At 34.0% G+C, this 17897-nt stretch overlaps 1 protein-coding gene across 2 annotated transcripts in view; it reads right to left on the bottom strand.

Moving 5' to 3' along the window:
- LOC114036997 (beta-soluble NSF attachment protein) overlaps window positions 1–17897 on the bottom strand; it is a 66714-nt gene continuing 48817 nt past the window's right edge. For both annotated transcript variants that reach the window (XM_027853781.1, XM_027853780.1), the window contains 6 exons: window positions 14225–14280; window positions 13963–14047; window positions 13386–13490; window positions 12249–12317; window positions 11111–11161; window positions 1–5474 (listed from right to left, as the gene is read on the bottom strand). In XM_027853781.1, coding sequence (XP_027709582.1) covers window positions 5364–5474; window positions 11111–11161; window positions 12249–12317; window positions 13386–13490; window positions 13963–14047; window positions 14225–14280 — 477 coding nt within the window. In that variant the 3' untranslated portion in view covers window positions 1–5363. The remainder of the gene's footprint in view (window positions 5475–11110; window positions 11162–12248; window positions 12318–13385; window positions 13491–13962; window positions 14048–14224; window positions 14281–17897) is intronic.

Here is a 17897-nt window from a genome sequence, read left to right as displayed (position 1 = left end):
TTAATCATAATTTTGACTTTATTACTATACAAGTTCACACAAAACATACACAATCTGTTCCTGCTAAGGCAGAGTTGTTATTAAATGGTTTTCATGATAAGTTTTCTGACCTATTAGAAAGTGATAGGAGGAATATCAGCAGCTTTATTCTCTGTACTTTACAAGATATGAAAACTGCTGTTATCACCATTTATAACACAGGGTAATTACATTATAATTGACATGCTAGACTGCCAAATCTACAAAAATCATGTTTTACATTTAGACAAATATGTGCACAACAGCAGAGAAAACGCACTGTTAAACACCACAAAAGCTAGTGCATATAGTTGGCTATACTATCAGAGATCATTTATGCATATCACAATTGTGCAAAAATACTGTTTTCATATCATATGATAAATAAAAAAGTAACCACAAAAAAGGAAATCAAGAGACAGGTTGTAAAAACATTTCCACAAAAGCAATGCTTTTCTGTAAGAAATTTTACCTGTGACTATCATCTTTGACCATGAATAACCAAGTGTAAGCTTTTTCAAATAACTTGGTTGATCCATGGAAAAATATTTACCATAAATGAGAGTCAGACTTGCTAAAATACAAAAACTTTAACATAATCCCATAATTATTACTATTGTTTGTAAAGAAAATCTTATGAGTCTTGAAAATCCAACTTCTTAGCTTATTGAAAGAAATATGGCACTATTCCATTATATTGGGATAGTAATTCAATGCAATTAAATTTATATTCACTATTCTAGTTTGGGATTGTTTTGTTTGTTTATATTTTTGGATGAATATATATCTTTATCCTTTGGCTAGTTCGTTCCATCAATAAGAATTATTTTCCTATGCTTCTGGGCTACAAATAGCTATTAGCTCTTAATAAGCATTGATACTGTACTGAAACAACATTTGTTGCAACACAGATTGTGATAGTGACCCCTTAACATACATGAATCCTTAAAACAAAGTGTCATGTCACTTATTAGTCTGTGGTGAACTGACAGTGTCGGGTGTTGATAAAGGAGAATAAACAGAGCTTACTTAGAAGAAAAAAATCAGTGATTAAAATTATCTTTACCATATCTTGCAAAACAGAAGCTTGGAGAAAATGCATGTTAGCACACAAGAGGAATGGAAGCCCACAGTGCCTTTAATAAAATTCCATAAGTAAGGAGAAGAAAGTCAACTACACTGGCAAATGAATAACAGCCCTCCAATCCTGATAATTTTCTGGCAAGTACCATACTATCAGATCATCACATAAAAGTGTTTATGTATATTGTCTGAGATTAAAAGTATATTTTTTCTGTACAACCGAGTATTACAAAAACCTGATTTTATTCTTCGGTTATCTTGCCTTTAGCCCAATGTGGTTTGAGGAAAGATCATTTTTTTTTTAAGTTATTTCAAAGGAAAGCAACAGTAGTTTCTTGAAATAGTGTGTTGTGCTCCATTTCAATTTCTAATTTATATTATGGTGTTCTAAAAAAATTTCTGGTTTCATAGCCCGAGTAAAAATCCACCCTTCTCAGACCTCACAAAGCATTTTGTTTTGCAACTACAATGTACTTATCATGTAACATTGCATATTATACTTATCTGCCATAGCCACAGCACATACTACAATGTTCTGCCCACAGAGAAGGTACTTAGTAAATGCTGATTTGAGATTTAACTGATAATTATATTTTGTAGAATTTTAGAACTGGAAGGTTCCTTCAAGGTTCATTGGTCAGCCCAGTTGTGACTTCTTCCTTCCTATCCCATTCTCCTTTTTCAATATCTGTATTACCAGCCTAGATTACTATAACAGCCTCCTAACAGGTATCCCTGACTCTAGTCTCTTTATCTTCCAATTCTACAAGCCCCTGCCAAACAAATACTAAAGTATTACTACTTTCATCATTATTCTTTAATAAGTTCAAAAACTTTTCATAGCTCCCCACTGCTTATTGAGTACAGTGCAAATGCCTCTGTCTGGTATTTAGGGCACTCTACGGTCTGACCTCAGTCTACCTCTTCAACCTTCTCTCTTCTTATCCTCCTACACATACTCCACAATCCAACCAAAATGGACTGTTTGTCACTTCTTGAATATGACTTGCCTTGCCCTGCCCTATCATTGCTCATTATGTGCCCTTTACTTCTTCCTTTTTTTTCCATTATCTTCAGCCAACATCATACTCATCCTTCAAGTTCCAGTTCAAATACCACATTCTCCAAGCATTCGTCCATGATCACTTCAGTCCAAGAGAATCTTGTCAATCTCTGAACTTTGAATCACTCTCACAGAACTATAACATTTTTCCTTACATTTAATGTAAGCATCCCCCAACAGATTTTATCTACCTTGAGAAAAAAGGCAGAGTCCTACAGAACAGTGCCTATCACAATGTATTGCACAAAGAAGGTGCTCCCCATAATTATTTCTTGGATAAATGAACCAAAGCACAACCCAAGCCTCTTCCTCAATTCTCAGTCTAATACTTTTTTTTAAAAAAAAAATAGTTTTATTGATATTTTTTTTAACACCATGTATTTCCTAGCACTACTTCACCAAAACACAATCCTCTCCTATAGCAAAAAAGTACAATTAACTTAAGCAAATCGGCACACCTAATGATCTTTCCACTTTACCACACTGTCTCCTTTAATTATACCTAAAGGTGTCAGGACAATTCACTATTTCTCACTAACCTCAGAAGTATAAAAGGGACAAAACTAATTGTCATTCTTTACATTTATCACAATCAATAAATACATTTGCAGAAGAGAAGCAGGCAGATGAAATCAGTGTATAAATTTAGTGAGAAGTGTTTCTTTCCAAAGTCAGAAATGGTATTAAACCAAATTCTCACAGTAACCTGTAAATAAATCTCCTGATGCCTCTGAGCATGTAATTTCAACAATCATTACACAGACATTTTATGATGACATTTTTTAGTTTTCTAAAAACTGAAAAAGAACTGCCAAAATAATATTTGAAAAGCTGCCAAATCAGGTTTATTTTCCTCACTTTCTCTTCTCCACTGTATTTTGCAAAGGGCAGTCCACTAGACTTTCTGGCTATGGATTCCCTGTGATATGCACGCAGTTACAGGTGGGGACTAAAGGCTTACACAAACTAGAATGAAAAGCCCAGAAATTATATACAATTACGTAAAGCTAAAATCATGGCAAAATCAACTAACCTTGTTCTTTATTTAATTACCAAGTGGCTAAAAATAGGCAGGAAAAAGTATACAAAGTAAAAAAACTCAGTATTGCTATGTGTAGAAGAGTCACCTGTTCACCACCAAGATTGATAATCAATTCCATTTGCTCTTACATCTCCAATAATATCCATTTTTTGGTCTTTCTTGGTCTCTAAAATATACCATTATTTTAATCCAAGGAAAATTATTCTGTTAACTTTTAAGAAAACAAACAGTGATTATAAAGAGATCTTTTAAATTGGGAATGTCCACAAAACAACATACCATACATTCAAATTCCACATCATTAGTACTTGTGATTGCTCCATTGTCACCCAAAACATTTATGTCTTTAATAGGGAAATATAGTTTAAAACAGGCAATCTAAAAATTTCAACATGGCCATTTCAGCCTAAGAAATATTAACAGCAGCACAGTGATAGGCTAGAAACATTACTATGTCTACATACAGCATCTGTTTCATAACCTCACAGCTAGGATAGATTCGTATATGAAGACTTGAAAATACAGATAACCCAAATAGCTTCAAACATTGAAACATTTCCAATATGCAATCATCTGCTGAGAGATTCATGATGGTCCTCTAGCAAATTTATTTGACTTCCCAAACAAAAGGATAAGCATGAGAAAAAAAGAGCAACACCCGACTCATTAATTAAACCAAATAAATGCATCTAACTCATTGCCAACAATCCTAAAAGCCTACCTTTCCCTGACATACCACAAATGTATAGAAAAGAGCACAACATCTTAGCAGAGTTCAGCGGCATTGAAAAAGTCAGAAAAACTATTTTTTTTTGGTGATTCTGGAGATGGAATCAATTTCTACCATAAGTCAAAAATGAGAAAAATTTCCGAATAAAACAACCATTTTATATAGAATACACATATACTTTATGTGTACACACAGTGAGGAAATGGAAATCTTATTATACTATCTACATATAGTAATTTGTACAACAAATAACAGGTAGGAGTGTGAATTTTTTTTTCTGTGTCTATCACATGGTCACTACAGTGCACTAACTTTTTTTATTATTTGAAAAATGTTCTAACACTTCAAACAAAAAAAGGAAAAATATGCTGTAACAAATTTTCAAACACCTATTAAAGTTACATGGGCATAATAATAATAACTGATGTTTAAATAGTAATTAAAAGTTTGCAAAATAATTCATATACATTATCTCATTTAAGGCCTCACAACAACAGTGTGAGGTAGGTACCATAGGTAGTATCACCACTTTATAGGTAAGGAAACAAGCTCAAACATATTACTAAGTGACTTGCCCATAGTCACACAGATAATAATAGGTATCAGAAACTGGGTTTGAACTGAAATTTTCTGACTTTTAAATTTAGCACTCTAGCCACAATGCCAAGGTCTCTAAAAATCTTTGCATGGACCAACTTCATGTTCTGTTCCTCATGTTTTTCAGCAATGTGTATGTATATGTGTATGTGATGATGACTGAATCTGATTTTAATTTCCTGGCATGAGAAAAATAAACTGTTGGCTGTCCCTATACTCATGACAACAAGTAATACCAACAGACCCAGATCACTACATAATCTTTTTTTATGCCCATAAACAGGGTATTAAAAAAACAAAGCAAAGGAGCTAATCACTAGCACCAGTAAGATAGTTTTGTAATAACTAAAAACGAAAGGATAAACTCATTCCCAACAACTGTCCATTACATACACATGTTTAAAGCTAGTACAGATTAAAATGCTAATATGTGTATTCCATATGCACAAAGCATATATTTACATGATTAAGTTGGTGCTAAAGCCTAAGGCACCATACAGAAACATCAAGCAAAAATAAAACCTGGGTTCTTTAAACACTGAAGATGAATGAAAAATATATTATTTCATGAAGTATCTTTTTCCAGAGATCTTAGAAATCTGACAAATATATACTATTTCCACATCACATACAAACAACATTAGAGGACCCTTATTCATCCACTTCATCATAACATAGACACAGGGATGTTAAACAATATGCAGTCATCTGGTTTATATGCAACAAAAATGAAGCCATTAATGGGAAATGGGGTATCCCGTAATGGTCACTGGCCATTAACATATATATAAATAGGAGTTAGGCTGCATGCCACAAAGATTATAGGCAATTCACTTCAGGTCACCATCCACTTCTCCATCCCCTTGAATTGACTTTTTGATACGAAGTAACATAGTAGTAAGCCACTGATCCAGGCGAGATATTGAGTCAAATTCTTTAACCTAGTTTATGAGAGATAAAAGAAAAAATTAGATTGATGAAAATAAAAATGAAGACATAAGATATACATTCTATAAAGCATTTTAATACATAGTGTACTTAATCTATCCATTTGGAGAAGCGTCCACAAGGAATGCATTTGCAAAAGAACCAGACAGATGAGGTTCTCAAATGCCATGCTAGAAGAGTGCCATCTCTGTCAAGTTCTACCATGCTAGAAAGTTTCAGGTACAGTCTTAATGAAAAAGCAAGTCACTAGAGGCTACCCATTAAGTGATGAACTCTCTGAATAGATAATCTATTAAATAAAAGCAAAAAATAAACCTCCGTCCTGTTTGGCTCCTTCTACTTCCACAATGATAGCAGCTAAACTGGTACAGAGGGTTCTAATTTATTTATTTAGAGGGTGTTACCTATTTTAGATTGTCTATAAACATTAACTTAAATACTGGTATTCCAAATGTGAGATCCAACATCTAATGATCAATAAGTGGACATACTAATGGAAGAACTGAAACATATCAATAGTCACATTCTTACTATCAATGAATCCAAAAGCAAAGAAATACATGGTTTCTTGTATTTTAATAGCTTAAAATTGAACTAAGATTTTTGGAACTATGACTGGAAAAGGAAGTGGTGCTATCAAATAGTAAGAACAAAGGCTCACAGATACAAAATTATATGTTCCACTAATACCCACCCAATAGCAACAGATCTAGGAGAAGGTCTTCAGTACAGTGAGTGGACCTCCAGTGGAGGATACGAGAATCACACAAAATGAATAGGCATTTTTAGACTAGGATCATAAATCCTTCTAAGGATGGATCAAATAAATCATAAAATGCATTCTGCCATTAAAAAGGAAAAAAGGGTACATTTCTGACAACTGGTCTTGGCTTCATAAAAAGCCTTATAATGTGTCCCTATTCCCATTCCTCTTCATGTCATGAAGGTGGCTCCGAGTTGTTTGAAGACTAACACTGCAGAAAGCATATTCTGGTAGATCCCACTACACTGGAAAGGCTTTTGTGTATGGATCTGACAGCAGACTATTCCTGCAATCTGAAGACCAGCCTATGAATTTTAGAGAGGCAAATCAGAATTGTTGAGACCAAGTTTTAAATATTTTTGGTCACAGAAGCCATTTACCAAAGCAAGGTAAACTTGCAATTTTTTGGTGAAGGGATCACTTAAGAAATAAAATTGAGGGGTTTTGAATTACTGAAACATAGAAGTACATGCTAATTATCTCGGGGTGATCAGAGTATTACAAAACACTCTAATATTTGATGAAATCTATTTGTTTTCTAGCTTAACAGAATAGTTGATGAATCCATAATATAGTCAACAGGGGCATATCAAATGATGTTGATTACAATCCACAATACTTCACACCTCTCGTCCACTACCTCTCTTCTAAGACAAGGGAAGTATGTCTCACCATCATCCCATGAGCCAAGATTGGGCATTATATTTACTCTGAATTCTGATATCATTCTCCTAGTTTTGGTTTCTTACTCTCCCTTAGTTCATACACATCTCCCCATGCTTTTTTGAATTCGTAATATTCATATATTAAGACAAGATAATATTTCATCGTATTCACATGACAGAATCTGTTCAGCTACTCTGCAATTCGAGAGCGTTCCTTTCCTTGAGTTTATTTTGCTACTACAAAAAGTACTACGATGAATATCTGGATATACATTATATATATACATATAGATATAAATATACAGATATAGATATGGGTCTTTTCCTTCAATCAACGAACATTTATTCAACACACACTATATGCCAGATATTTTCTGTCACTAACTTCCTTAGAAGAGTTCCCAGTCTTGCTATTATTGGGTCAAAGGATATGAACCATTTAATAGTTTCCCCACAAAATTCCAAATTATTTTCTAAACTGACTCCAACAACAGTGTATTAGAGCGCCAGAGACAGTAAAGACAATAAACATTTCTGACATAATGTCTTTGCCAATTTGGTAGACATGAGGTGAAAACTCAAGAATTGTTCTGATTTAGAATTCATTTTTTGTATTTTTAAAAAACTTTGTTTAAGCATCACCTTCCATGGGAAATCTTTTCTGGTTTTCCTATTTGTAGCACCAGCATTCCCCCAGATTTACCCTGTATTTATTTTGTTTGGAGGGGAACCTCCAACATAATGCATAGAGGTCTGGCCTCTGAGCCAGGAAGACCTGGCTTAAAATTCCACCTCTAACAATATACTGGTTGTGTGACCCAAGGCACATCATTTAATGTCTCAGTTTTCTAGGCAACTCTAAGACTCTAAGTTCCAGAGAGGGTGTTGACTTGTATTAGTAGAGGGAGTTCGCTTATTCAAGAGATCCTTATATCAATGAAATTACAGGTTTGGTCCCTATCTGATTGTGTGTATTTTCATGTATTTTTTAATATATTTATGCATGTGTTATTTCCCCCAAAAGAATGTGAGCTCCTTGGAAGCACTGTTTTGTTTTTGTCTTTGTATCCCCAGAACTTAGTATAGTAGGTGCTCAATAAATGTTTCCTGATTGATACATTTACATTTCTTTTTATTTTTAGTGATTTGGAGCATTTTTCATATGGTTAACAATAACTTAAACTTTTGCTAACTATTCATGTTCTCAGAACCCTTGCTTATTGGGGAATGGCTCTCAGTTACATATCTAGGTCTATTCCCTATACACACACACACATATATATATATACACACACACACACACACACACACACACACATATATATACATATATATATATATATACACATCATACTTTTATCATAGACATTTGAGGTAGAGGTTTTACTCCCTAATTGACAGCTTCTTTTCTTTTTGGGAGGCAGTGAAATTGGTCAAAACATTGCACCAAAGCAATGGGGCTTTGCTGCTGACATACATGAAGAATAAAAGCAGGAACTGTTAAAGTTCCTGATGCTGCTTCAATTTCCTTATCTCTAAAATGAGTGGGTTGGACTAGAGGGTTTAAAATCCTTTTCAGCTCTAGATTTATGATCCAGTAATCTATGATGTTATAAATGAGTTAGGTAATAGAGAAAAATGGCCCTACCTTTTTGGCTTACTTTTTGTTTTGAAAGAAAGGAATCTAACCCTAGGTCAGATCTTTAATTCTAACCGAGAGCTGAAATATCTACCTAGACATAGGGTTGAAAAAGACAATCTTAAAGTGGCATTCTGCCTGGCCTTCTCTGGGTAAGGCTCTATCTGTTAAATCCTAGCAGGCTAGAGTTAGTGGGCAGGAGGCCCTGAAGAGAGAAGCCCAGAAGCTAGCTAGAGGGAAGAAAAACAATACCCCCAAATTAAGTGACAGTAGCTACCAGTCACCAAAATAGGTAGGAAAACAATGGAACAGGAGACCAGCAGAGACTGATCAACTGAACAGCCACCATAAGACCAAGGAAACAAAGGCACAAAATTAGTGGGGACCTACAGATGTTACCAAGAAACATCAGTGATCCATCTGCCCCTCTCTATAGGTGTTTCTGTGTAATTGCTATACATGTTAATTCTTCCTACTTATGGCGTGTGCAATCATGGAAGAATATGCCCTGGTAGGGGATGAGTGAAGAATGTGATGCTGCAACTTTTTTTTACTATTATTTCATTAAATGCCCCTGCTTCTAACTAATTGTGTTCTTTAAGTGTAGAAAAAACAAACACACTAGTGGGAGTTCAAGAATTGTTTTGGAGGACCCAGGATGTACTTTAAACCTGGGGTTAACAATTCAAGTGGCCCTGAATGTATGGGGGGGGTACTAAATATTTTTATTTTAATTGTACTTTTTTGTTCATACAGAAGGATTTTCATTTTATATAATCAAAACTCTTTATTTTGCCTTTTCTTTTCCATCCTTTGATTGGTTTATAGATTTTCCTCTTAGCCAAAGTTATTTTCTTATTCATTTGGGATTTACTTTGGTATATGATATAACTTGCTAGTCTAAAGCTATTTTATGCCAAAATGCTTTCCAGTTGTCCCAGTAGTTCTTGTCAAATAGGAAATCCTTTTCCTATTAGTTTCTCATAGGTTTACTGAACGCTAAAAAACCTGGTTTCCAGGTTTTTCTTAACTAGTCTCTTCCACTAATCTGCTGCTCTATTTTCTGACTAGTACCATATAGTTCTGATGACTATTGCTTTACAGTAGTAATGTCAGATCCCCTTCATAGCTTTAAAAAAATGATTTTTTGCCTTTTGTTCCTCTAAATGAGTTTAGCTATTATTTTGTCTAGACCCATAAAGTAACACTTGGTAATAGTCTGTTATACCACTAACGTTATAAATTAATTTAGTATCATTTTTATTACAATGACATGATCCAACCATAAAAAATTACTATCTCCACAATGACTTAAATCTTCCTTATTTCAGTAGAGTGTTTTGTACTTATATTTATATGTTTATAAGTATGTCTTCATTAATTAACCCCTAGATATGCTATAAATTTTGTAGCTATTTTGAATGGTATTTTTCTATCTCATTTCTTCCTTTTAAAAATTAATAGTATAAGGGAATATTGATGATTTTTGTGCCAGCTCTCCTTTTGAAGAAGGTACTCATGATAAACAGATGTAAGGCTTCTTGAACCCCAAGTAACAGCTTTCGACTTAATTTTCATTGTCCTCCCTTCTATCCACCTTTGCATTGAAGACATCAAGTGTTAAAGAATATGTGGATTTAATTTGGATGGTGTTATCAAGCTCTTCATGGAATTTCTCTACATCCTCATCCTCTCCAGTAGATAGTATATAAGCTGTAATTATTATCATGGTGGTTTTTTTGCTCCTCATTATGAGCACTTCAATGAGAGATGAGCAAATGTCAAATGAAATGATGTTTTCTGGTCCTTTTAGAAACACAGTAAAACCAATGCTACCAATTTCTTTAAATACCTTGTTAAGAACTTGGGGAACATTTTTCCGTTTAGCTGAAACTTCCTTATATCTCTCAATTTCATTTATAGCAAGAATATCAGCACTGACATGATTCAATTCCTTTGGCAGTACATTCACTGGCCAGTTACTGGGTAAGAATCATAAGTTAGAGTAGCAACACTCAGGTTAATATTTATAAAGATACTAAAAACTGTGTTTTTCTTAGCATTCTTTGCCATTCTGCCATTTTTACTGCAAAAATAGAAAGGGGTTAAAAAAGACTAAGTACAATTTTTTTCTTCAATTTTCATGGGTTGCCATGGTCAAAGAATTCATCACCTAGAAGTTACCCTAGTGGTGAAGAGCCTCTCCCTTTTAAGTCAGGCTGTCTTCAAAAAGCAGACCTAGTCTGGCACTAAGACTGTATTTTAAGCCTTTTTAGGTTGGTAGAACTTTGGTAAAACCAGACTGTTACACTCTGTTAGCATCACCCTAAAGAACCATGGGTCATTTCCATGCCATAAATATGACATTAGGTTCCATAGAACCTAACTGGCTTTTTCTACTAATATCACATTTGGTACATATAATACACATACTCTGAGAATGCTGTTTGGGAAAACATGGACACATTTATAACCTGGAAACATGAAAAAAAAATACTGCAAGTCAAATCTTTGAAAACTCTATTACAGTTATGTAAATGTAAAAAGCCACATGCCACTTACCGCTTCAGTATAAGCTTCACTGTTCTGTTCCTCATGAGCTTCTAGCAGTTTCTGACAACATAAAAATATGGACAAAAAGTACGGTGTTATCCCAGAGTAGAAAAGTAGGAGATTTGGGTTCTAGGCTGGTGCTTGCCCAGTAACCTTGGGCAACCTTTCTGGGGCTCATTCTTTCATCTATGAAATGAAAGGACAGTACTAAGTAATCTTAGAGGTTGCTTCTTAAGAGATTTTATATATGCCAACATTCTATATATGGCAGCCTAAAACTCCTGTCTTTGTGATCAAATCATAAAGATACAGCTTTGTTTCTTCAGTTGGAGTATCTAAACTACTTAATGCTACTTGCCATTTCTGAATTACTTTCAGAAAATGTCAACATCTCCATAAATCTGAAAATAGTTTTTCAGTAAATCTGCAAAAAACAAACAAACATTTGGGGGTAGCTAGGTGGCACAGTGGATAGAGCTCCAGCTTTGGAATCAGGAGGACCTGACTTCAAATCCAGCCTCAGACACTTGATACTAGCTGTGTGACCCTAGGCAAGCCACATAACTCCAACTGCCTCACCAAAAAAACCCCCAAAAAATCCACTTGGGTCAATATTCGACTATAATCTTGTTTCTAGTATTTTCATTTTCTAATGTCTTAGGAGTCTATGATGTTTTTGCTTCACTACATTATGGCCAGCAAAAAAGACTATGAAAGTAGCAAAATGCTAGGTCTCTTAATAATCCAGAGAATTCCACTCTCTACAAGTTAGAGCCATCTGACACTAAATCAATGTACGTGCTATCTCAAAAAGAAAATGTATATCTTCCAAAGTATGCATCATGCAACACATCTTAGAGGTTATTTACTTGGCAAGGATATACTACAGTAAAGAGAATTCTAAACTCAGACTCAGACAAAACCTGAGTTCAAATCTCAGCCTCAACAATTACAAGCTATGTAATTCTGGGCAAATCACTTAATATCCTTGAGCCTGATACCTCATCTGTAAAATAATAATAGATATTAAGTATCTAGAATGATTATAGGGTTGCTTTGAGGATCAAATGAAATAAAGTGCTTTGAATTCCTTAAAGTGATATATGAGGCCAGCTATTATTATTGTAATAGTACCAATTTTACTTACTTTTAATAATTTGCATTCCCTTGAATCAGTAAACGCTGGAAACATTTCTTCATATTTTTCGAGAGCAAGCTAAAATAGAAAGACTATTTTATGCTTCAGTCATGAAAATTTTCATTTTACTATAAAATTTAATACCATTAATAACATTTTTCACTCTTTACATAAACATTTAAGAAACATCACAAAACCTTTTATTTGTTTTTCTTTTACAATGAAAACATACAAAAATAAAAAGTCCTGCAAGAAGGATGAAATGTGAGCTAATACAAAGTTAACTTGGAAGTTCTCAAGCTAAATCATTTTTGCTCTCCTTTCTTAGACATATAAAACTGAAGTGGAACTGCCTTGCTGCAACATTTGTCCTTCTCTACTCTTTTGGCTTTGACTGTGAAAAGAGAAAACACAAAAGCTTCCTTCTCACAGTACAGTAGTGGCATCAAACTCAAATAGAACAGAACTCTGTGGGCTTCATGTTGACTTAGAAAACCACAAATTAACACTACTGATATTACACTGTATTTTACAATGTTATACTGTATTTTTATTTTGTTAAACCTTTCCCAATTACTTTTTAATCCGGTTCTTGTTCCACTTGAGAGTACATCTCTGCAGTACATGATCAAAATGAACTTAATTTAGAGTGGTATGTGGGTTTAGAAGACAGGGATACTTCTCATGTAGCTTATTTACTTTTGCTTCCCAAATCTGAGCTGGTACAAACTTGTCTAAAATTGTTCTTCTGATACTCTGTTCTCAACCAATTCCTTCTATTTCTTACTGATTCCCCTCTTCAACTTGCCCCCATTTTTCACTCTCTACAAAATTCAAACATTATGTTTAAGCAGTTATGGATCCTGATCAGGATTCATGAGGCAGGGATCTATTCTAGCTCCTTCTTGTTCTCTACTAAAGTCCTGGTTTGGACATAATAAAACCTTGCTTTATTTTTTAATAGTCAAGACTAAAATGGGATAACTTATGAAATTCAATTTTAGTAGCTTTTTATTTGTAATTTGTTCACAGGAATAAAGATTACCTACACTAATAACAACAATGATATTAACAAGGTTGACAATTGCAAAAGTTTGTTTCAGTTGTTATAACATATTAGAAAAATGTCCCTTTAAAACTACCAACCTTAGCATTCAATTCATCAACTATGAAGTGACAAAGAGCTGCTTTAAAGAAGTAATCTTTTGCACTGTACTTCAACAAAGGATTGTCCATAGTATTTGCCCCAACCTAGTAACAGAAATTGTTGGGTTAGTAATGTTGATACTACCATAACCCATGCAAGTGAAAAAAATGTGTCTATGTTTTACATTAACAAATATACAACATTAATAGGATCATAACTCTACAGCAGGAAAGAACTTCAGAAACCTAATTCATTTCACAAATGAGGAAATAAGAGTCCCATAAAGATTAAGTGACTTGCCCAAAATCACAAAATCTAATGACAATGGCCTATATTAAGTTTTGAAAACTTTCCAGCCAGGTAACCTTTGCTCCCTAGTCTAGTATGAAGAAATATTACTAGACACAGAAACCAATATCATTGATTTTTAGCAAATTACAATTATAATTATAGAAAATAATCAATGAAATTTCATGTAAATCAATAAGCATTCTCTAAGTGTAAGAACCTACAATTAATTTTAAAATGATCGAAAAAGGTTTATAGTGTAAAGTGATGCCTATTAAATGGACTAACCTGCTCATAGATCTCAATTGCTTTCTGGTACTGTTCTAGTTGAGCAGCATATGCCGCCACCTTCAGAAGACACTTGTTGGCTGAACTGAAAATCAAGAATCATAGAGTTAAAAATAGATAACATTCCAAAAAGAAATAAGCAAAAGTGATTTTTCCTAAGAAAATGTTTATTTCAATTTATAAAACTGACCAAAACCTGAGCATCTGTCAGTTTTGGGACATGCATCAAAAATGAATTGTTAATTTTTAAAAGAAAACTTGCCTGTTTGATTCTTCTCCTTTATAATAGTCAGCTGATTGCTCATAATGTGCAATAGCCTGAAAGCAAAACAAATAAACTTTCCTCTTAAAGATCAATGTTTAATTGTGACATTTTCATTTAACATTCTATCTCCCCCTACTTTACTTTTCATAACCTTAAGATTTCTCCAATATCAAATCTCTTCTGGCATTATCTCGTAATACCATCAGTGAAATAAGTAATATATTCTGTTCCCATTAAGAAAAAACAAACAAACAAACAAAGTAAATGTTATCATGTCAACACTACATTTTCCAGAAAGGAATGTATATTTTGTGAACATTTGAAAAAAAAAATGTTACATCGCTGCTTTTTGCTTTAACACCACTATTATTTCTTAATGATTATTCCCTTACCATCCCTATAAATAATCCTCTTATCCAAGAAAAACAGGTAAGCAAAAGAAATACAGAATGCATGCAAAATTCTCTTCTGAGATGCTAAAGTGTTTCATTGTAGGCCTCTGGAACCAGGAACAGTCATTACATTTCATCTGAATTTAAGTGTTGTTTTCGATTACAACATTATGGTTACTGTGAACATTATTCTTTTAGTTCTGCTTTCTTCATATGCATCAGTTCAAACAAATATTTCCAGCTTGTGTTAGAGTCAATTCTAGTAAGTGGAAATGGCTTGCTGGCCTGAGCATACATGGGGCGGGGGGTGTTTGTGTGTGGCATGCTTTGGCATCTAAAGACTAACTCAGGAGATTCCTTCTTAAATGAAAAGTTCTCTCCATTTTACTTCCTACATTTGGTGGTAAACATCTCTCCAAAAGATTGATTTTTATGGTAAAATTTTATCCAAGGTAGGCAAGGAAAAAGGAAACTCCTGCAAAACACTTAGATTTTAGATTTATTATACTTAAGGCTAATTGAAGCCTTAGAAAAGCTGAAGACAGAATTCTGCAAATTCTTTGGTAGCCATTAATTTTCTGAGCAAATGGGTAAAAAATCTGTTATCTAAGTAGGGAGTGGGGTGAGGAGAGAAGGAAGCAGTAGCAAAGATAGGGCTTTTTATACAGTGGAGTTCCATCCCTTGATATGTCACTGGTATTTCATCAATTTTCCTCATTTCTCAAGAGTTCTAGGGGAGTTATTAGAAGATAAAACTTTTTTTATCTGTTGTTTACACTCCAGTTATATTGTAAAATCTTCGAGTATTTTAACTAGTTGAGGGAATGAAGGAGAGGTAAGAGAATGGGGAAAGAGGTGAGGAAAAGAGTTTGCTTACCCCTATCACTAAATTGGCAGATTTACTGAACCTTTCCCCCCCACATAAACAACAATTTGCTCTCGTGACCTTGGCTAAAGTCAGAGAAACTTCCCACAGTCCAAGGGGTTTACTCCTGTGCAGGACCATAACCATGAGCTCATAAGGGCCATATGGCAAAATAAAGAACAAAGGTGCCAAATGTTCTATTTTTGTGAATGGTTTATGTTTATTTTTTCTTTAAATATTTGATAGAATTTTTTTATACATGCATCTGGATTATTGGGGGGGGAGAAATTTATTCATGGCTTACTCAATTTCTCTGAGATCACATTGTTTATACATTCTATATTTCCTCTTTTGTTAACCTGGGTATTACATATTTTTGAAAAATGCATCTGTATAGCTTACATTTTCAATTTTGCTGCCATATAATTGGATATATTTTCTGACAAGTTTTTATTTCTCCATTCTTTGTGAATATCTTCTTTTTTTTAATTACTTTGTTATTCTTTCCCTTCATTTTAAAAATATGATCAACTAATTCATTGCTTATTTTAATGATCTCCAAAAAAATATCTTTTCATTCCTTTGGAATCTTACACCAAAGGAAAAATTAATAAGAAACTTTAAAAATATTTCTTTCTTTAAAAATTTTGTTTAACAATAAAAACTTGGCTTTAGAAAAATTTTACTATAGGTCAGAAGTGGAGCATAAGCATATATTCTCATCTATAACAACAATTCATATTTTTACATTAAAGCAAAATATAGGGGTTGAATTAGATGATCTCAATTGTCTCAGCTGTAACAGTTTGAGATTTCACTATCAAATAGCAAAAATTTCAGAGAACATACTTGGCTGACTTTCTAATGTGTAGTATTACCCTTTAGTCAAGTGTCTGCAACTCATAATTTAAAAATTTATTGAAAATTGTAAGTATCTGTCATAAATACAACTGTACAAACTAGTGAGTAAATATTTTCTATCTTACTGGTTTTAAATACTACATACAGACTAGAGTTAATAAGTAACAAATATATAGAAAACTATACAATAAAATAGATTATTCTAAAATCTAAATCAAAGCAATAAACCACAACCAAAAACAACATAAAAAGCTTGATATTCCTACTCTGCATCACTATAGATATCCCAGATTTCAAGATATAAAATAAATTGATCAATGTAATCCTAGAAGTCTTGTTCAATTATATAGAGTACTACTACATATGAGCATTCCAAAGTCCAGAGACAAAAAGTTTTAGTGGGAAAAAACCTGGACCTGGAGTCAAAAGAACTGGACTTGAGTCCCAGCTCCTGCACTAACTTCCTCGTGTCTAAGGTAAAGCACTCAACCTCTCTGAAATGCATTTTCCCATATGCAGAAAGGCTGTAACGATTCTTATCTACCTACCTGACAGAACTGCAATGAGAATTAAATAATACTATATATAAAGATAGAGGCAGTGCAGCAAAGAGAATAGGTCAAACTTGAAGCCAATAAAATCTAGGTCCAAATCCCAGCTGTGACACAAACTGGCTGTGACACCGGGCAAGTCATTAATCCCCTCAGTAACCCTGTGTAACTTTGAGATGCTGAGAAGGTGCCTCACTGCATTGGTAGAAGGCATTTCTTCACCAGGCAAAGTTCCCTAAGCCAACAGAATCACAGTCTAGGCCCTACTCCTATATGTTAAGCTGTTTGTAAGCTATATATTGCTCTCATTATCCTCATTATGGTTATACTCTTTTGAGGTCAAGATGGGAGAAGGGGCAATCTGTACCTCACTATCTGTAAAATGAGGGGGATGCTTAGGGAAGTTAGAAGATGGAAGGGTTTTGGGTGAAAGATAATGAATTCAATTTTGGACAGGTTGAGTTTAATATGACTACAGGACATACAGTTTGAAAATTCAATAGGCAGGTAAGACTAGCATTCAGGAGAGGGGTTAGGGAAGAATAAATGGATCTGAGAATGATCAGCATAGAGATGATAATGAAATCCAGAGGAGCTAAAGGGATCACACCAAGTAAAAGAGTACAGAGGGAGAAAAGAATAGGGCCCAAGACAGAGCCCTGTGAGATATGCAGTTAGCAGATGTGACCTGGATAAAAACATAGCAAAGGAGACAGAGAAAAAAAATGGTTAGATAGGTAGGAGAAGAAGGTATTTAAGGAATACCACGAGCAAAGCAGTTAGCTACCTAGACCAAGACATGTGGGAAGATGAGTCATACTTTTTAATAAATACATATATTTAATGTCGAAAGATTTCAACTTCCAAGGTACAAAAGTATCTTGTGATAAGTAAATTTGGTTAGACTGATTCTGGTTCTAGTGAACAGTGAAAACAAGAGCACAATTTTCAAAACTTGCTTAGAGCATGCAAATATTTGCTTCTTGTGTTGGTGGATCATT

The sequence above is a fragment of the Vombatus ursinus genome, unplaced genomic scaffold, assembly GCF_900497805.2.
Source record: "Vombatus ursinus unplaced genomic scaffold, bare-nosed wombat genome assembly UNPS02010219.1, whole genome shotgun sequence".
In the NCBI taxonomy this organism is placed as follows: domain Eukaryota; kingdom Metazoa; phylum Chordata; class Mammalia; order Diprotodontia; family Vombatidae; genus Vombatus; species Vombatus ursinus.
The sequence above is the reverse complement of the archived record's forward strand: the minus strand, read 5'-3'. Positions and strand labels throughout refer to the sequence as shown.